This window comes from Euprymna scolopes, chromosome 34, assembly GCF_053919585.1.
Source record: "Euprymna scolopes isolate OS-2025 chromosome 34, ASM5391958v1, whole genome shotgun sequence".
NCBI classification, from domain to species: domain Eukaryota; kingdom Metazoa; phylum Mollusca; class Cephalopoda; order Sepiida; family Sepiolidae; genus Euprymna; species Euprymna scolopes.
In genome coordinates, this window is record NC_136515.1 from 4,392,949 (window position 1) to 4,414,880 (window position 21,932).

A 21,932-nucleotide genomic window follows, 5' to 3' on the forward strand; every position below is an offset into this window, starting at 1 on the left:
GAATTTTTTTGTGCTTGTGCATTTTTGTTATCGCGCTATTTTTGAAAATAGTATTTTAAATTTAAATTCAAGTTGTACGATATCTTTTTATCAAATTAAGTGAAAAAAAAAACACCCTCCCTCCATGTTAAGAATGGCTTTCTAAATAAGGTTATTATTTCAGCATGGTAACAAAAGTGCATAAGTACATTTATTCAACTGAACAGTTCAAAGAATTATTTTAAGGGGTTAGGTTCTCCCTCGACACCGGTTACAGACCCATCTTTCCCAAACACGGAACAAGGCTAGATTTTTGGACCCCCGGCGGCCCATCTCTCTACTATAACCCAAAAGACTTTTAAATGCTTAGAAATGCGAGATTAAACCTCTATGAATTAATTAGTTGAAAACTTAGCACGAAAAGAAAAAAAAAAATGTTCAATGTGTAACCTTATAGCGATACTATTTTTTTTTCAAATTTTTTTTTTTTCAATTTTTTTTTTCAATGTTTTTTTTTTTTCGATTTTTTTTTTTCAATGTTTTTTTTTTTCAATGTTTTTTTTTCAATTTTTTTTTTTTTCAATTTTTTTTTTCCATTTTTTTTTTTTTCAATTTTTTTTTTTTTCAATTTTTTTTTTTCAATTTTTTTTTTTTCAATTTTTTTTTTTTCAATTTTTTTTTTTTCAATTTTTTTTTTTTCAATTTTTTTTTTTTTCAATTTTTTTTTTTTTCAATTTTTTTTTTTTTCAATTTTTTTTTTTTTTCAATTTTTTTTTTTTTTCAATTTTTTTTTTTTTCAATTTTTTTTTTTCAATTTTTTTTTTTTCAATTTTTTTTTTTTCAATTTTTTTTTTTTCAATTTTTTTTTTCCATTTTTTTTTTTCCATTTTTTTCCATTTTTTTTTTTTTCCATTTTTTTCCATTTTTTTTTTTTTCCATTTTTTTTTTTTCCATTTTTTTTTTTTTCCATTTTTTTTTTTTTAATTTTTTTCATATAAAAAACACAATAGCAGTTCTACAGGTCTACTCAATGAATTTTTCTAATTTTGGAATATATTATTTTAGACATGACAATTACATATTATTGGGTTTTGCTTAAAATGACGTATTTAAAAAAAATCGCTCTGTTGCCTCTTCTCTACACAAGCACTGGAATGTTTTTGCTATTTTTGTTTAGCAGAGCGTGGTCGTTGGACAAAAAATTGTGTGTAGTGATACGAATCGTATCTCTTTCGTTTCTTTTGTTTATAAATTCGCGTTTGTACTGATTTTTGCTTATGAATGGAATGACGTGATGCTTTTCCCGTTCCATAAACACATCATACAATTGGAATTTTAACGATCACGGTTCGTTGGAGTTAAATAACAAAAATAATACAGTATTTTTCGGGTTTGTATTACTGTACACATAGATTCGAAAAAGTTGTCAAAAAACAAATATATAACAAATAAATGTTATCAAAGGCAAGATAAGTTACTTTTCTACCTAACTGGATATATTTTTCGTGTTTTTATTCAATGTAACATGTTTATTCAGCTCGAAAACCATAGTGTTTACCGATGTATTGGAAAATTCAAAATGGCGCCCGACACTCTCTTTAACACGGTAAGTTTGGGAAAAGGTGTTATAAATAATAAACTAGACAAAATACTGTAAGAAACTCCCTCAATATCTATTACCGTGACATAAGTTGACATATATATATTAGTATTTTGTCTAGTTTATTATTTATAACACCTTTACCCAAACTTACCATGTTAAAGAGGGGAGTCGGGCGCCATTTTTAATTTTCCAATACATCGGTAAACACTGTTTTTCGAGCTAGTCACTTATAAAAAGAAGAATGTGTGCACAGGAAAAAAAAAAAAAAAAAGGAGTCTAGTTATTCCTTGTATTGGTTGAGGATGAGTTAGCTGAAACTTGGTGTGATAACAATAATGAAAAAGCAGTAATTACTGGGGATACGGTTACAAGACTCAGCATTCTTATCCCATTGTGGTTAAGCACCTGAAGAAGGCCAGAGGATGAGTTGGCCAAAACGTGATGAAACAACAACTATGAAGATGAGGATAACAGTTCACATTTAAGTAAATAAATTTGGTACTTGTAAAGTCTAATATTAAAAAATGAAAATATCGAAAAAAAAAAGTTTATATTGTACGTATCTGTTATGGAATGAAGTTCTCCGAAAAAAAAAAAAAATTCACTTAATTTCATCAAGTAGTTTTTGTTTTACAGCGAAAAAACAATTTATGATACCGAGCAAAAGGTTCTATTTTTTTTTTTTTTTTTTTTTAAGGAAGAAAAGCTAGTATTAAAGATGTGGAGGGAGTGTCGGTGAGTTATCTCCCCGTGGCGTTTCTAAAATCCAAACAAAAATTTTAAAAACTCCAAGATGTCTGCCTTCAATATGCTGTCATTAAAATGTGTTTTTTCCACTGTAACCCCCCCCCCAAACTACTCTATCAAATTAAGTGAAATTTTTATTTTTTTCAGAGATCTTCAGTTCAAAACGGATGCGTACAATATAACCTTTTTTTCGATATTTTCATTTTTTTTTTAATACTGTACAAGTAGCAAACATTTAAAGCATCGTTCAAAATGAATTTGAGGACGAGTTTAATCCTGGCAATCAGATTGTCGATCTTGTTGATAAACAGAGTACATACAGCACTTGTAATTCTCAAATGGTCACCCATCTAGTACTGACCAGGTTCAACGTTGCTTAACTTTGGTGATCTAACATGAACCAGTGTGTTAACGTGATTATGTTGTGCAACACAGAGCAATTAATTATTGTTTGAAAAATTCTTTAAATTCATAATTCAGTTTTTGCAGCATTTGTTTGCCTCCTGCTACAAATATACGTCATTCTTATCCCGTCGCAATCAATCGCCTGAAGAAGGCCAGAGGATGAGTTGGCCGCAACGTGGTGAAACAGCAACAACCATGAAGATGAGGGTAACAGTCCGCAAAAAAAAAAACCCTGAGTACACAAAGTATGTTAATGTTTAGGGATTTGATATTTATTAACGTTTCACCATTTATAAGGTCCGAGTGGGGGCAGTTGAGGATATGGATTAAAGTGATCATCAATTGGACCATGTCTGGGTCTCCATTTTTGGTCCCCACCCCCGACAAAGAAGAGATTGAACCTAGTTTATCCGTTCGTTTGTTTGCACTTTTTCAATAACCGCGTCTTCGATTTCTAAAAAAAAAAAAATTTGCACAAACATTAGTCATTGTGAAAGTAAATTTTTGCCAGAACGGATTTTCTGGGATAACTCTTCATACCCTTCTCCTAGGAACCCATTATAGGGGTAAAGTTACCCCCAAATCGTTCGTTTGTTCGTTCTCAATAACCACTCCTTGAATTTTAAAAATATTTTACACAAACGTTAGTCATGGTAAATTTTTATTCAGAACCTTTCAAATCCAATTTTTCTCGTCAATCACAGACATATCTTGGCTCTCTGCAGTCAACACTCCCAACGCACATCTCCGTCATGATTGACATGTCCAACGTCAGTCATCATTTTTTTCAATGACAAACTTACAGCATTTGGTCCAAGGATTTCACCTACGCGTGGTAAATTTTTTGTCTTTTGTCCTTTCATCATAACAAATGCTTTTTGCAGTCTTCAGCATATCATGGCAATGCGCACCAATGAAAACAGCAGTCTCTTTGTATAATATGCATTGTACAAGGTATGTTTTACCTTTACATCATCCTTGATGTAGCAGTTCTCATCAATATCTTGGTCACTCCTGAAATTTTCTTATTCTTTTCTTATTCACTCGTGGAGGGGAACCCTACATGCTTGGCTTTTTTTTTTTTTTTTTAACTCGCAATTTGGGATGAAGATTTTGAGGAGGAGAGACTGTTTTAGAGAAACATTTTCAATAACTTAAGTCGTATTCGAATGACGAAAGAAATGTTATATAATAAACACAAACAAAATGGAGAGTTCAAAAATATAAATTTTCATAAGAGATATTTGATACAGAAGTATAGAATAAAATGTAACAGCACGCGGGCGTACGTATGGCAACTGTATGCAAATGACCAAGCCGTGTGAGGGGACGTCACGGCAAGGGAGATAGAAAGAACTTATAAAAAGAATGTGTGCACGGACTGATGATCATGCCAGATTTGGACAAATAGAAATGTTATGCACAGTGGCCGAGAATGACAGGAAAGAACCTGTAAATAAATGTCTGTACATGTTAGTTAGGGTTATATTTGATACAGAAGTATAGAATGTAACGGCACAGGGACGTGCATATAGCAGCTAAATGCTAATGACAGTCTTGTGAAAGGTGACATTATGGCAAGGGAGAAAGAAATAGCTTATAAAAAGAATGTGTGCACAGACTGATGACCATGCCAGAGAAAGACAGACGTGTTATGCACAGTGGCCGAGAGCGACGGGAAAGGACCTGTAAATAAATGTCTGTAAATGTTGGTTGTTTCACTAAGGAAAAAAGGGAAGTTGAATTCTTTCCTTGTCTGTTGTTTCCTTGCAATGAACTCTTAATCCAAAACGTAATCCAAACAATTGCTCTTAAATAGATGGATAGAATCCTTAAAAGTTCTCTCGGTTGGAGTCTCTGAAATAGCTGGTTAATGCCCGATCCACATTCCGAGCTAACACAAAAAGATTACTCCCCTCCTCCTCCCGGACAGTATAAACTCCTCCTTTTTCTTTTAAATATTTCGACTTGTACATCCGAGTGATGTTTAAGGTTATTGGTACTTGTTCCAAATTTAACCTAAAAAAAAAAAAAAAAAAAAAAAAAATCCCAGAAACATCTTCATTATTTACATAATCGTTACGAAACGTAAATGTCATTATTCAAAATTACGTGAATTGATCGGGTAGTTGTTTATTTTTTTTTACTTTATTTTTATTTTTATTTATTTTTATTTTTTTATTTATTTTTATTTATTTTTATTTATTTTTTTCAACTACGAAAATCAAATCTTATGATGAAGCGAGTCCGCGATGTCTTGGTCCGCCATCTTTAAAATTAATCTCTGATTACCTCCCCCTTAACCTCTCCAAAAATAGAGATCAAAATAAACCTTGTAATGGCTACTAATTACTATTAAAATCGATGAAATGGCTTGTTGCACAAAGCATTAAACCTGTTATATGAATAATATATATATATGCATTCTTTTTGTGACAGGAAAGACAATTGTGAAACTCTAAAGGATGAAATTGTAAAAAAAAAAAAAGAAAGGTTTCTATTTCTATCTATATATATATATATATATATATATAAACATACTCAAACAATTTATGTGATATTTGGAATATAACGTTTCGTGATGGGTGCGTATATCGTAACTATATTTGTGCATTTTATTTATTTTTTAATTAGGTGGAATTCTGTACAAAAAAACTAATTTATTTATTTTATTCATGGCGTCAGCTTCACGCACGCTCTCCTCCCCCGCAGTAACTTTGGTTTGTTCATATTGGTTGCATTGTGCGTTTTTACACCCGCACTGCTATCATATTGAGGTCAGACATGGTTCTCAATGATTAACCCGAGCAAACTATAAAAAATTTGTAAATTCCCTTTAGAATTTCACAATTGCCTTTTACTGGCAATCACACAAAGAATGCATTATTTTCTTTGATTTTTATATATATTCAGTGCTTTTTATAACAATCCATCGAAACTGTGGAATGCAAATAATGTTCTTTATTTTCTATACTGCATTAATGGTATTATTATTATTAGCATTATTATAAGCATTATTAATAATATTCCTGGGTCCCCCAAATCGGCAAATATTAGACCATTCCTATAATGATCCGGTCCCTGTTGCTTTTGTGATGGGAATTTAGTTCTGTGCAATTCTAGGAGGTCCACCCTTCCAGGCCTTGCCTTCTCTCTCTTTGAAAAGGTTAGTTTATTGCTAATCGCCTGAGAATCAAAGAATGCTTACGGGTCTGCCCAGGCATGTTTTGCAGGTCAGAGGGCCCCTCCTCGGCGGCATTGATTTCTCAATCCCACTTTCTGACTCTGGTGTCTAAGTTCTTGTAGTGGGAGAGAGCTGAACAAATATTACAATAGTAGTATTATGTATTTTTCATTGCATATGTGGTATATTTTTGGTAATGCTGACTCTTCCTTGCCAAAGAAAATAAGATAGCGTTCAGAATAGTTTTATGTAAAAACGGAAAGTGACTGAAAATAAAATGAAACGCAAAACACCCTCTCTTTGACTTGAGGAATCCAAACTAGAATCAGACGACCAGGCCTACATGTGCTTTAAACTAAACCTGCAACATAGCGTTAACTACTTATATTTTTTCTACCATTCTCTCTTGACCTAGGACTGTACCCTAATTGGGGTGAATGAGAGAAGGAAAAAAAAAAAAAAAGCAAACAAACAAGGCACAATGCTACTAAGTCGTAAGGGGCTACTATTTGGAACCAGATTTGCCGGGACACTATGTAGGGAGTTGGGCAGCGAGATGTCTGTTCACATTACACTTGAACTTCTGAATGTCAGTAAAGTCAGGGAAGCAAGAACCCGGGAGGGAATTCCAAAGTCTAGCAATTCAAAGGAAGAAACTATTTGAGTAGAAAGTGTAGGGGTGGGATTTTGCTGCTTGTCTGGTTTGTTGGGGGGCATTTACATCGAGAGGGGTACTAGTGCTTTGAGTTCGTCCGAGCATTTACCATTAAAGTACTTGTAAAAAAGGCACAGGGATGCCACATTTCGGCGATGCAACAGAGGTTGGAGTTTGGCCGACAGTGTGGGATCTATTAGGTTGGCCACTCTTTATTTGAACCCTTTCAGATGCACCAGCCCAGATGTGACAACAATACTTCATGCATTTAATCCACGGATAAGCATGTTCTCGTCCTGTCTGCCATGATCGGATAGAAGTAATTTGCAATTTGTAGCATAATGGACACAGTACGAGAGGTTGGAGTTTGGCTGATAGTGCAAGACCTAAGTTGGCAACTCTTTTTTCAAACACTATCTAGGAGCGAGAAACTAGTGGCAGATGCACTAGTTCACATGTGACAATACTCCATGCATGGATGAACACTGGCTTTGCAGAGATACAGGATACTCTCAGGTGTGTCTAGCACGGTAAAGAGCTCACCTTTATCGCAGCAGCCTTGACAATAACCTTGTTCTAGTGATGGGACGATTTCAATATTTTTCCCGATTCTGATACAATTACCAATTCCGTACAAAATTCCTGATTCCGATAAAATTATCGATTCCGATTCTTTATAAATCTGTAAATATTGTTATTTTGTCCCGATTACTGTAAAAACACATCTTAAATGTGCATGTATTTTCTCAAACGTAAAACACACTTGCGACGGGGTGATCTAGAGATTTTAGTCTTACTGGAAGTTTAAATCAATAAATATTTATTTTATTATTACTACAAGCAATGGAAGATGTTTTATAAAAACAAAATAAAAAAAAATAGATAATTAGGAATCGGTTTTGGCATCGGAAAAGAGGCTCAAATTTTTACCCGATTCCAATACCCCAAAAAGATCCGATTTTTCCGCTTCCGATTAATCGTCTGAACACTAATTTGTTCCAATTCATGCTGCTTGTGAATGTTAAGCCTGGGAGCTTGAGGGAAGTACTTTCTTGTTGTGTATCTTTAGCCATGGCAATCAGTGAGAGGGTTTCTTGTAATTATTGAAGCAAATAAGCCTAGTCTTGGTATTTTCGAGTTAGCTATGGCCATTTGTTGCACAGTCCTTGAGAACTGTGGTCAGAAATAGATCTAAAAGTGAGATTTGCTGATTCTGTCGATCAGAGAGACTGGTCAGGAATCTAACTGTATATGGATAGAGAATGGGATATAGAAAAGCTATGTGTGATACTACCAGCTGTGTCTAGCTGTCTAAAGAAACCAAGCCAATTACTGTGGTGAACATTAAATTAACCAGACTCATGTACTTGGGTACTGGTATCTAGAGAGAGTGCTTCGGGACAAGATCAAAGTGTAGTATCTATTCCGGCAGATACTGCAAAGCTATGACTAGCAAAGACCAGCTATGACTAGCAAAGACCATATGTGGGGGTAACCCCACATATCTGACCTTGGTCACTGAAGGGGCAACCCTTCATACCAACAGTTTCTAATCCAGCTCCCACTTTCCTCCTCTCAGGAGCTGGATCCCCATTTCCCTCCCCCTTCCCCCTATCTCCACATTAAAAAACGGCCTCCTGCCTAATTTGCTCAGTGGGGAAGCAAATAAATAAACACAGATGCTGCAAAGCTATGACTAGCAAAGACCAGCTATAACTAGCAAAGACCATATGTGGGGGCAACCCCACATATCTGACCTTGCTCACTGAAGAGGCAACCCTTCATACCAACAGTTTCTAATCCAGCTCCCACTTTCCTCCTCTCAGGAGCTGGATCCCCATTTCCCTCCCCTTCCCCCTATCTCCACATTAAAAAACGGCCTCCTGCCTAATTTGCTCAGTGGGGAAGCAAATAAATAAACACAGATGCTGCAAAGCTATGACTAGCAAAGACCAGCTATGACTAGCAAAGACTATATGTGGGGGCAACCCCACATATCTGACCTTGCTCACTGAAGGGGCAACCCTTCATACCAACAGTTTCTAATCCAGCTCCCACTTCCCACCTCTCGGGAGCTGGATCCCCTCTTTCCCTCCCCCTTCCCCCTATCTCCACATTAAAAAACGGCCTCCTGCCTAATTTGCTCAGTGGGGAAGCAAATAAATAAAAAGTGTAGTATCTGTTCCGGTAGATACTGCAAGCAAAGACCATATGTGGGGGTGACCCCACATATAAGACCTTGGTCAATGAAGGGGTAATCCTTCATACCAATTGTCACTATCCGCCTTAGCCTCGATGCTTTGAGTTCGAGCCTGTCTTCCTACCTAAACCTTTTTTTTTTTTTTTTTTTTTACATTTTTTCGCGGTTTTGCTTTGTTTTGGTTTTTCCAGTTTTTTATAACATCATGTTTTTTTTTTTATTTTATAATATTAAAACAGCCCCCCCCTCTTCCTACATACACACCTCCAAACACCCGGGCAACGTCGGATGCCCCCCCCCCGCTAGTTTATTATATATTTGATTCTTGACCACTTTTTCGAATCTGTGAATTGTAAAACAAACCCAAGTCAAGAAAAGGGAGTTTATATTTTTTTTTTGCAGAAAACTAAATGACTTCACGAATGTTTTAAACTAAAAATGAAAACAATTTGCTACAACATTATATACTAGCAGGGAAACCCAACCTTGCCCGGGATTAAATGATGATCAACGGATATTTCACTCTCTTATATTTTTATTGTCATTGAAATCCGTGAAATCGCCCAGAAAGAAGCTTCACATGCCTCCATGCAGTAACTTAATCCAAAATGTTAGTCTACATTGCAGTAAAAAATTATTTTATATAAACTTCTTTGCAGCCAATGAAAAAAAAAAAAACATTAAGAAATTTACGTGCGGGATTTGAACCTATAGATCGCGTCATGCAAAAAAATAACAAAAAAAAAAAAATGCTACTAACTTACCCACAGTAAAATTTTCACAGCCCGTTGTTCTATAATCGTTGATAAGTGACGACATGGAAAAATAGCTTTACCGATAATAAAATAACGATTTTGATTATCGGTAATTATCGACGGTATTCTAAAGCAAAACTTAACTAAGATCACTCCCAGACTTAGACACTAAAGTTCTGCAAATTTTAAAGAATCTGTTCAGCCATTTCGGAGTCTATAAGGAACAAACGAACTCCCACACAGATGCATTTATATAATTGTAGATATATATATATATATATATATATATATATGAACACATAATACGGTTTGTTTCTTTTTATTTCTCTATATATACATACTAAAAAAAAAAAAAGATGGAAACAACTTACCTTGCCTTTGGTAACATTTATTTGTTATATATTTGATTTTTTTAATTTATTTTTTTTTTTTTTTTTGTTTACCACGTTTTCGAATCTGTGAATTGTAAAACAAACACTTGATTCATATTAGAAAATACTTTGATCAATGAGTATTACTCTAATTACTGTTCTCACCTTGAGTGTCATTTTCACATTTCGACCAAAGTAACCTCCGAATTATTTCAGGTGTATTTTGTCGAACTCTGGGAAACTGCATGAAATTTTGATTGACCAGAACGCTTTATTTACTCCAAAGGGTGTAGCATGCTTTTGTTCTGTCGGCCATGACCAGGTTGAAGTTTTAAGTATCACCTGTGCTGAGGGTTGGACCTTCAACCTCCAGAAGAGTGTCGCTTACAGCTGAATTTTACCAGGTACTTTATCTGTTATGCCATGAATACTTGCATATTCTCAAATTTGACAAGTTACATGTAAAGAAGGTTGGAGCTTATACGAGGCGAAACGTTGTGAAAATAAAACTCAAGATGAGAACAGTAGTCCGAATAATTAAAATTATGAGTTATCAATCCTTATTTCAAAAATTCAGAAACAAAACTTTGGAATTATTTTCATACGGACGCCATTTTGAAATATTTGAGAGAAAAACGTGTGGTTTTAAAAAAACAAAACAAATTTTAAGTAAAAATACTACTGGGCAACGTCGGATCGGGACATCTAGTACATAGATATTTTTTTTTTTTTTGTCATAGTTTTAGATGTGCTGTGTAGGCTCTGGGCAACAATAATGAGCAGGGTATATTATCATGTGACAAGATATCTTGGGGGTATAAGACTGTGATCTTGGCTTTCCGAAACTATCGTCATTTTCCACAATCCTTTTGTCTTTATCTTATCTTCACCATGACAATGAACCTGCTCTCTTTGCAAAACTCAATCATGTTCTACAAGGTAGAAAAACAAAAACAACAAATTAAACACCAGGAACAAATGTGTAACGTTATAAAGAATTCAAAGCATAAAATCTTTTTCCCCCGAAATGACTGGACTCGACATTAAATAACCCAGGAAAGATTTGATATGCCGTAAAACAAAATAACCAAAGCAATCTCTATAAATAAATATTTGAGGATATAAAGAACTTGAAGCATAAAAGTTTTCTTCTAAAATGACTAAATTTGACATAAAATAACCCGAAATGGTTGATATGCCGTGAAAAAACTAATTTAGACCTGCTCACAATGCTATGAACATTTAACAGTTCCTGACCAAGGAGAACATAGTCGTGCAGAAATAACCACCAGACTGACCTGTAGTTGCTCAATGTGGCTATTTTCCCCCCCTGAAACTGAAAAGGGACCTAATTTTAAGACACAAGGAGCATGAAAAGCTCTGAAGGAACCTCGAGAAATTTAAATACATTTTTATTTTATTTTTTATTTTTTATTTTATTTTATTTTTTTAGCCCCAATACCGAAAATGTCTTGGATGACGCAAGCTGCTGTTGTCTATGATGAAGTGATGCAGAAAGGGGGTAAGTATACATTGTGACTTGCAAACTTATAATTGACATTTAGACAGGTATCCTCATTTTTATTGTTGTTAGGGTTATTATAATATGATAGTCAGAAGGCTTTAAAAAACAATTTTTTTTATTAAAAAATTGAAATTTACTTATATTGAACTACTGTCCTTATCTTAAGTGTTATTGTCAAAAACTTTTGGCCGATGTAACCTCGGACCTTCTTCAGTTGTATCTTCTCAAACTCCCTCTCCCTCTCTCACTCTCCCTCTCTCCCTCTCCCTCTCCCTCTCCCTCTCTCCCTCTCCCTCTCCCTCTCCCTCTCTCCCTCTCCCTCTCTCCCTCTCCCTCTCTCCCTCTCCCTCTCCCTCTCTCGTTCTCCCTCTCTCTCTCTCTCGTTCTCCTTCTCTCTCTCTCTCGTTCTCCCTCTCTCTCTCTCTCGTTCTCCCTCTCTCCCTCTCTCGTTCTCCCTCTCTCCCTCTCTCGTTCTCCCTCTCTCTCTCTCTCTCGTTCTCCCTCTCTCTCTCTCTCTCGTTCTCCCTCTCTCTCTCTCTCTCGTTCTCCCTCTCTCTCTCTCTCTCGTTCTCCCTCTCTCTCTCTCTCTCGTTCTCCCTCTCTCTCTCTCTCTCGTTCCCCCTCTCTCTCTCTCGTTCTCCCTCTCTCTCTCTCTCGTTCTCCCTCTCTCTCTCTCTCGTTCTCCCTCGTTCTCTCTCTCTCTCGTTCTCCCTCGTTCTCCCTCTCTCTCTCTCTCTCGTTCTCCCTCTCTCTCTCTCTCTCGTTCTCCCTCTCTCTCTCTCTCTCGTTCTCCCTCTCTCTCTCTCTCTCGTTCTCCCTCTCTCTCTCTCTCTCGTTCTCCTCTCTCTCTCTCTCTCGTTCTCCCTCTCTCTCTCTCTCTCGTTCTCCCTCTCTCTCTCTCTCTCGTTCTCCCTCTCTCTCTCTCTCGTTCTCCCTCTCTCTCTCTCTCTCGTTCTCCCTCTCTCGTTCTCCCTCTCTCTCTCTCTCTCGTTCTCCCTCTCTCTCTCTCTCTCGTTCTCCCTCTCTCTCTCTCTCTCGTTCTCCCTCTCTCTCTTCTCTCTCGTTCTCCCTCTCTCTCTCTCTCTCTCGTTCTCCCTCTCTCTCTCTCTCTCTCGTTCTCCCTCTCTCTCTCTCTCTCTCGTTCTCCCTCTCTCTCTCTCTCTCTCGTTCTCCCTCTCTCTCTCTCTCTCTCGTTCTCCCTCTCTCTCTCTCTCTCTCGTTCTCCCTCTCTCTCTCTCTCTCTCGTTCTCCTCTCTCTCTCTCTCTCTCGTTCTCCCTCTCTCTCTCTCTCTCGTTCTCCCTCTCTCTCTCTCTCTCGTTCTCCCTCTCTCTCTCTCTCTCGTTCTCCCTCTCTCTCTCTCTCTCGTTCTCCCTCTCTCTCTCTCTCTCGTTTCTCCCTCTCTCTCTCTCTCTCGTTCTCCCTCTCTCTCTCTCTCTCGTTCTCCCTCTCTCTCTCTCGTTCTCCCTCTCTCTCTCTCGTTCTCCCTCTCTCTCTCTCGTTCTCCCTCTCTCTCTCTCGTTCTCCCTCTCTCTCTCTCGTTCTCCCTCTCTCTCTCTCTCGTTCTCCCTCTCTCTCTCTCTCGTTCTCCCTCTCTCTCTCTCTCGTTCTCCCTCTCTCTCTCTCTCGTTCTCCCTCTCTCTCTCTCTCGTTCTCCCTCTCTCTCTCTCGTTCTCCCTCTCTCTCTCTCTCGTTCTCCCTCTCTCTCTCTCTCGTTCTCCCTCTCTCTCTCTCTCGTTCTCCCTCTCTCTCTCTCTCGTTCTCCCTCTCTCTCTCTCTCGTTCTCCCTCTCTCTCTCTCTCGTTCTCCCTCTCTCTCTCTCTCGTTCTCCCTCTCTCTCTCTCTCGTTCTCCCTCTCTCTCTCTCTCGTTCTCCCTCTCTCTCTCTCTCGTTCTCCCTCTCTCTCTCTCTCGTTCTCCCTCTCTCTCTCTCGTTCTCCCTCTCTCTCTCTCGTTCTCCCTCTCTCTCTCTCGTTCTCCCTCTCTCTCTCTCGTTCTCCCTCTCTCTCTCTCTTCATCTCTCTCTCGTTCTCTCTCTTCATCTCTCTCTCGTTCTCTCTCTTCATCTCTCTCTCGTTCTCTCTCTTCATCTCTCTCTCGTTCTCTCTCTTCATCTCTCTCTCGTTCTCTCTCTTCCTCTCTCTCTCGTTCTCTCTCTTCCTCTCTCTCTCGTTCTCTCTCGTCCTCTCTCTCTCGTCCTCTCTCTCTCGTCCTCTCTCTCTCTCGTCCTCTCTCTCTCTCGTCCTCTCTCTCTCTCGTCCTCTCTCTCTCTCGTCCTCTCTCTCTCTCGTCCTCTCTCTCTCTTCCTCTCTCTCTCGTCCTCTCTCTCTCTTCCTCTCTCTCTTCCTTTCTCTCTCTCGTCCTCTCTCTCGTTCTCTCTCTCTTCCTCTCTCTCTCGTTCTCTCTCTCTTCCTCTCTCTCTCGTTCTCTCTCTCTCTTTCTCTCTCTCGTTTTCTCTTTCTCTCTCTCGTTTTCTCTTTCTCTCTCTCGTTTTCTCTTTCTCTCTCTCGTTTTCTCTTTCTCTCTCTCGTTTTCTCTTTCTCTCTCTCGTTTTCTCTCTCTCTCTCTCTCTCTCTCTCTCTCTCTCTCTCTCTCTCTCTCTCTCTCTCAAAAGTGAACCGGTTCAACCAAAACTGGGTGGTGATAATCATCAACTTGTAACAACGGTTTAGTAATTTATACAATTGTAGAACCATTACCATATTGAGTGTGCCTGCCAGTATTTAAAAAAAAAAAAAAAAATTATTATTATTTTAAAGTCATTATCGATACTTGAAATACGGCCATTTTTTTCTTGTTTTCACATAACACTGGACACTACTTTTTTTTTTTTTTTTCAAATGACACAAACGTTTAAAAAAAAAAAAAAAAAAAAACACTAAAAACTCATCTAGCAAAATGGAAGAGTAACATATTTGTTTTTTTTTTCCTCCAATTTTTTTTGTATTTCGCTATTGTAAAACAACCTCTGCTGGGTCACGTGATAGGTCACATGCTGGGTCAAGCCAAACCCAAGGTGGCTTTTCTTTGTGTTGCTGCCCCACCCCTCTCAAACCGGGTAGAGATAGGGGTAAAAGAGGAGGACCTAAAGGCCAAGCCTTCCTCACCTAACAATCGAACCTGGTGTCAGTCATCATGGCTCCTAGTAAATTAAAAGTGGATTTCAAAGTTTTGGATGGTTGCCACTGATGAAAAGACTTCAAAGTTGACTTATTAATCCTGGTGGAATGTGTGGGCGTGGTGTGAGGAAGGTGGTGTGTTATTGGGGAGTTTCTGGTGAAGATGTGGGACCTCTGGTGGGTGTTATGTGGAGTTTGGTGGGGTGTTATTAGGGGTCAGGTGGGTATATGGGTGTTACTGGGGAAGGGGGGGGCTGGGTGTAGAGTTGTATTCTGATTTTATTTATCTTTTTGTTTTTGTAGATATTTTTTCTTACTCGAAAGTTACCACTTATCAAGGCCAGGAGGCCACTCGAGGATAAGAGCTGATAAGTGTTGGGTAGTTGGTGAGGCAACTCGATGATCAGTGAAGGTGGGACTTGGGTAGGGCTTAGTTATTTAAGAGGACAGGCCAACAAAAAGTTGTTTTCATTGGACTTGAAAACGACCATGTTTATAGCCAGTTGGGAAGCAGCTCCACAGTAAATAGAGTGAAGGAAATTATGAATGTTTACGAATTTCGATTTCATTTGTGCGTTGCAATGCAGAGTCAGAAGTCCCCCCCCCCTTTTTTTTTTTTTGAGGAGTGGCGATAAATATCAATTCTTATTGTTTGAACTTATCATTCAATATATATATATATATATCATTCAAACACAGGTTCAAAATCGTAAAAATATGTAAGGAGATGAGCAACACTTTATGACTTGTTTCCATAGCAACCACGTAGCTTCAGTGACTACTGTTGCTACTAATTCACTGCTGTTGTGAAAAGAGAAGTAACAAGTGAAACAGAATGAAAGCATGAAAGGGAGATAATTGGGGGGATTTTATTGAAAGCAGACGAGTGCCGCACATTGTTATTACATACGTATTTATGGGGGCAAAAAATATAAGACTGAAATTAAACAAATAACAAGTGAATTTATTGGAAGCGTGGAAAAATCATGGATTACAATAGAAAAATGCGAGCATGAAAAGTAATATGGTTAAGCTTGAACATGGAAAACTAAAGAAACTAGTTGTTAAAACTGGAAAAGAAAAGGACAAGATATTCTAGTAAAATAAATTTATAACTTATAATATTGTAGCATTAAGACTTTTTTTATATGATGTTATAAATTGATTTAAAAAAATTTTTGCTCCATAAACATAACATGCACATATGTAAAATAATGTACGACACTCGTCTGGTTTCATTCTCTCTGTTTCACTTGTTACTTCTTTTTTCACGAGAGCGGTGAATTAGTAGCAACACCTGTTGGTGAAGCAACATGGTTACTATGGAGACCATTCATAAAAAAACGTTGCTCACCTCCTTATGTTTTTTTACAATTTTGAACACCAGTAAATTCATCATAACTTTTGTTTTGCTGAACAAAAATTGATTTGTTTTTTCACAATATAGCTGAGGTCTTCTATAAACTGTAATAATTGTTTGAAATTTGGTTGAAAAATGAGTGAGCAGTGAAGCTTTAAAGCAGTTCTAAATGAATAAAACTGACACTTAATCATTTATTCAAACACAGTAGTGTGTTTGAATGATACACACAGGATAAAAGAACAAATTGTTGTGAAATTATAAATCAGATTCAAAAAGAAACAAAATCGTTTCAGACACAGCACTTTTAAAGTATCCATACATCTTTTGAAACTGATTTATAATTTCACAGTTATTGTTCTTTTATTTTCTGTATTAATGTAGCTCTGGTAAACTATCGGTGTATTTACCTATATATCTGCAGTACTTTGGGCACAGCACTTTTAAAGTATCCATACATCTTTTGAAACTGATTTATAATTTCAGTTATTGTTCTTTTATTTTCTGTATTAATGTAGCTCTGGTAAACTATCGGTGTATTTACCTATATATCTGCAGTACTTTGGGCACAGCACTTTTAAGACAGCATGGTCTACATGCTGCTCTTAAAAAATCTTACAAATTTCCCTGATGGTTTATTTCCACCGTGATCGATCGATCGCTTGTGCTTCCCAGCGCTATATCTATATATCAGCATTATTTTCTTGTTCTCCGGTAGCGCTCAATATTACTTGTTTTTCGAGCCAAATAAACATTTTACATTAAATAAAAACACTAAAAACTTATTCAGTTAGATAGAAAAGTAATTTCTAAACCTAAATGTATTTTCTTCTTGCTTTCTTAAAACATGTTTTAAGACCGTAAGATCTACACGCTTCAAAAATCCTTAAACTTTCTCTGATGGTTTTTCGCTTGGGATTTTCAGTTATGTACATCCGTCTCAAATATTTTCAAGTTGTTTTTTAAAGAATCCTTAAACCTTTTTCTTGGTTTATGTTGTAGTCTTTTCCTCCTATTAATCTCGCCATAAAACAGTTGTTTAGGAAGTCTTTTATCCTCCATCCTAACCAAGTGTCAAGTCCAGTGCATTTGATTTTGAATGATTTTCATTTCAATACTATTACTATTTGATCGTTCAAGAACTACAGTGTCAGGCGTTAGAGTCCTCCAGTTAATATTAAGTATTCTTTGAATAAAACTTTGGTGAAACCTTTGCAATAACTTCAGATGCCTTCTATATGTTGTCTAAAAAAAAGCTTTGAAAACTATTAAAATCCAAAAAAGGTTCTAAAATACAATAAAAAGCTTTTAAAAATATTCAAATACAAAAAAAGCTCTAAAAATATAAAAATGCAAAAAAAGCTTCAAATATTAAAATGCACTAAAAAGCTTGAACAATATTAAAATAAAAAATATTAAACTGCAATAAAAAAAATATTAAAATGCAATGAAATGCTTTAAAAAAATATTACAATGCGGTAAAAAGCTTTAAAAAATATTAAAATGCAATAAATTGCTTTAAAAAATATTAAAATGCAATAAATTGCTTTAAAAATTATTAAAATGCGGTAAAAAGCTTTAAAAATAATAAAATGCAATGAAATGATTTTAAAAAATATTAAAACGCGGTAAAAAGCTTTAAAAATATTAAAATGCAGTAAAAAGCTTTAAAAAAATATTAAAATGCAATAAAAAATATTAAAATGCAAGGAAATGCTTTAAAAAAATATTAAAATGCGGTAAAAAGCTTTAAAAAAATATTAAAATGCGGTAAAAAGCTTTAAAAAAATATTAAAATGCAGTAAAAAGCTTTAAAAAAATATTAAAATGCAGTAAAAAGCTTTAAAAAATATTAAAATGCGGTAAAAAGCTTTAAAAAATATTAAAACGCGGTAAAAAGCTTTAAAAAATATTAAAATGCGGTAAAAAGCTTTAAAAAATATTAAAATGCAGTAAAAAGCTTTAAAAAATATTAAAATGCGGTAAAAAGCTTTAAAAAATATTAAAATGCAGTAAAAAGCTTTAAAAAATATTAAAATGCGGTAAAAAGCTTTAAAAAATATTAAAATGCAGTAAAAAGCTTTAAAAAATATTAAAATGCAGTAAAAAGCTTTAAAAACTATTAAAATGCGGTAAAAAGCTTTAAAAACTATTAAAATGCGGTAAAAAGCTTTAAAAAATATTAAAATGCAGTAAAAAGCTTTAAAAAATATTAAAATGCGGTAAAAAGCTTTAAAAAATATTAAAATGCAGTAAAAAGCTTTAAAAAATATTAAAACGCGGTAAAAAGCTTTAAAAAATATTAAAATGCGGTAAAAAGCTTTAAAAAATATTAAAATGCAGTAAAAAGCTTTAAAAAATATTAAAATGCAGTAAAAAGCTTTAAAAAATATTAAAATGCGGTAAAAAGCTTTAAAAAATATTAAAATGCGGTAAAAAGCTTTAAAAAATATTAAAATGCGGTAAAAAGCTTTAAAAAATATTAAAATGCGGTAAAAAGCTTTAAAAAATATTAAAATGCGGTAAAAAGCTTTAAAAAATATTAAAATGCGGTAAAAAGCTTTAAAAAATATTAAAATGCGGTAAAAAGCTTTAAAAAATATTAAAATGCGGTAAAAAGCTTTAAAAAATATTAAAATGCGGTAAAAAGCTTTAAAAAATATTAAAATGCGGTAAAAAGCTTTAAAAAAATATTAAAATGCAGTAGTAAGATAGAAAAACAGCTTTTATTGCATTTGGTAACAGTTCAATATATTTTTTCCCACTTTTCTTCCGTTGACTAAAATTGCCCAGTTTTAATTTTAAAATATCATTTAAATATATATTCTTTTTTTTCAAATTCATTGTGTGGTTAAAATAGTTGTGGTTAAAATAGTTGTGTGGTTAAACTATCAAAGATCAGCCTTATTTTGAAATATCAATTCAAAAAATTTTTATTTTTTAACTTCAGATCCTCGTGTTGCTGATTGGCTCATGATGTCATCCCCACTGCCAAGTTTCTTGATCTGTCTAGTGTATATGATTATAACTAAAGTCGGGCCGGTGTTCATGGCGAATCGGAAACCACTAGAAATCCGTAATCTCATGTTAGTGTACAATTTTGCAATGGTGATCTTGTCTGGCTACATTTTGGAAGAGGTGAGTAGTTTTTTTTTTTTTTTTTTTTTTAATTTATTTTTTTTTGTATAGGGCAGGCTATCGTAAGGCATGGCAGGCTATCAAATATTTACTCTCTTTATTATCTAGCCTTCAAGCTAAGATAAAGATGTAGTATCTGTTCTAATACTACACTTAAGTTAATTTGTCCTTAGTTAATGGAAGAGGAAACCCTTCTTTACTAAGGCAATTTTTTTTTTTTTTTGCCTACTTAACCGAGTGCCCATTTTTGGGGAGCTGATCCCCCCCCCCATTAAAAACAGTCTTGTGTCACATTTTGTTTTGTAGGGAAGCAAATAAATACCTACCTTCTTTAGCATACCAAAAATATCGTAACAGTAGCATGGGTGGGAGTCGCGATTTAGCAATATTTCGCAACCTTTACACCATACCCAATTCTGATTTACAAACAACTCCATGTCGTCGGAGACATTTCAACACTTTGCAAAATATTTGTTTCCGGAACATGTTACCGCTCTGTTTACTTTTTCTGTTTTCTATATATCATAACAGACGGCGAGATGTTAGAATTGAGCAGAGGTGAATTTTATAGCTTGATTCAACTAAGAAATTAATGAGATATTAGAAATTTATGCATATATCTTGATCCAATATGTTTTAAAAGGGATGTTGTGCTTTTTTTTTTTTTTTTTACATGGAAGTCACCACTTATCAAGGCCCAGAAGCCACTCGGGGATAAGGGTTATTGCATATATAGTAATCAATGGGATAATATCGTAGTAATCGTTAGTATCGGAGATTTAATAACGTGTCATTACTTAAGGGGGCGGTTGATCAGGAATTTGTTTATGTTGAAGAGAGGTCCACTGGTGTGCACTTCTAAGAAAGAAAATTTGTTCATGTAAGAATGATAACATTTGTTTATCTTTTTTATGATTGGAATCCTTCGAGAGGAGTAATTTGTATATTGATTTGTGGACTGTTATCCTCATCTTTTATAGTTGTATCATGACGACTACGAAGATGAGGATAATGGTCCGCAACTAAATCAATAAATGAATAACTATAACATTTATTGTTGTATAAGCATAGCCCAAAAAAATAAATGCGAGTCCACCATCTTAGTCCCTTCTGTCTTTTGGGAGATAACCCTATTCTTTTAGCTATTTCCTTTTATTTCCCCTTATACCGCCTCCCCTTTGAAATACGATGTGTGTAGGATGGGCATGGACTGCTTGTAACAAAATGGATAAGATCTGCAAATCCAATCTTGCTCACCAATTCAAAATCCAAGTTTTCTCCATACTTATTGAGCCAATAAATCCAGAAGGACTCGTAAAGTACTCAGACTTACGATAAATATGGCGAGTACATCAGTCAGTTCCTACCAGAAGTGAAACGTCTATTTCATTTAATGAAATATGCTTTAGAGAAAAAAATACTGCATATGTTTTATTTGCGGGTAAACAGTTACATATGGTCGCTACAAACAGCCATCTGTTTCAATCAATGAGACTTTGTCAGATGACCCTGAACCCATCGACGCTACAAAGAAAAAGGGGAATTATTTAAAAAAAATTTTTTTTTTTTTTTTTTGTGTGGCGTTGATGGGTTCGGGGTTGCCTGATGAAATCTCATGGACTAAAACAGATGGCTGTTGTAGCGACCATATGTAACTGCTTCTGTTATTGAGCACTATGTAACAACCTCCTTGTATTCATTAGTCTTAACTTTTGAACTTTGAACATAGTCCTTAATCCGTGGAGTTTCGAAGAAATACTCTCCTTCTCATCAGAGGGTAGGAATTAGCAAAATGTGGGATCGGATTTTGCATGCAGAAGTATTTGATGAAACAACAAGTAAGTCAAAGATCTTACTTGAAAACAAAATAAGTTAAGCAGAGGGAATATGGTAAAGAAAAAGGTAATTAAGGAGAGTATTTCTTCGAAACTCCGTGGATTAAGGACTATCCATTTATCTAGTGTTTCCTTTTCAGATTAAATGTTTTTAACTCATTTCAAAGTGTTTTTTTAACATATTTTATTAACTGTTTGCTCATATATATATATATATAGTAATTTATAAAATATATATGGCGATTAAGCACACTGAATTCAGTGTAGCTTAATCGCCATATATATTTTATAAATTACTAACTAGCTCTACCTACGTATTGAGCACTTTTGAAGTAAATACTTAAAGTTTACGCATAAATCTATACTTTCGTATATTAATTTTATGTGAGTAAATTAAGTAGTTATATATATATTAGATGTGCACTGATGAACATCAAAGAAATTACATTCCCGTTTTCGTTTTGTAATCAGTCGTCTTTCACACATAGTAATCCATTACACCTCGTTGCCACTTTTTAACAATTTCTTTTCAAATCTTTCAAATTTAGAGCTATCTACAAATATTAATTTGCTTTTTTATTTAAATCTAATTGAATGTTTAATGGGTTCTACTGTCTGACATTGTCCGGGATTCTTTATTGTATTTTTTGTTTCATTTTTTTCTTTTTTCTAAAGTCATGTCATATTTTCTTTTAAATTTTAAGTATTAAAAATGAAGTCGTTATTCAACTAGTTCTGCATGTTTTTTTTTGTTTTTTTTTTTTTTCATTTTTAACCGTGTCTTGTTTTTTTTAAAACAAAACAAAAAAAAAAACAAAATTATCTATACTCCTATAATTTTTTTTTTTTTTTTTTTTTTTTTGTGTGGGATGATGAAGCAACGTTTAAACAAATTTTTCATTGTATGGAGAAATTAAAAAAAAAAAAATACAATTTTCTTATATATGGGTTGTGGAAATGCATTCACTAGCAAAAGATCTAGCTAATTTGCATATTCTTTTAAACATTCATTTTAATTAATTCCCTATTAGTTTTTTCGGTTTCGGTGATCATCTTTAG

At 35.0% G+C, this 21,932-nt stretch overlaps 1 protein-coding gene across 4 annotated transcripts in view; it reads left to right on the plus strand.

The window, feature by feature from the left end:
- Window positions 1-21,932, plus strand: part of LOC145259095 (very long chain fatty acid elongase 7-like) — a 133,020-nt gene that overhangs the window by 65,235 nt on the left and 45,853 nt on the right. For all 4 annotated transcript variants that reach the window (XM_080116747.1, XM_080116745.1, XM_080116746.1 and 1 more), the window contains exons 2-3: window positions 11,353-11,421; window positions 18,851-19,038. In XM_080116747.1, coding sequence (XP_079972873.1) covers window positions 11,367-11,421; window positions 18,851-19,038 — 243 coding nt within the window. In that variant the 5' untranslated portion in view covers window positions 11,353-11,366. The remainder of the gene's footprint in view (window positions 1-11,352; window positions 11,422-18,850; window positions 19,039-21,932) is intronic.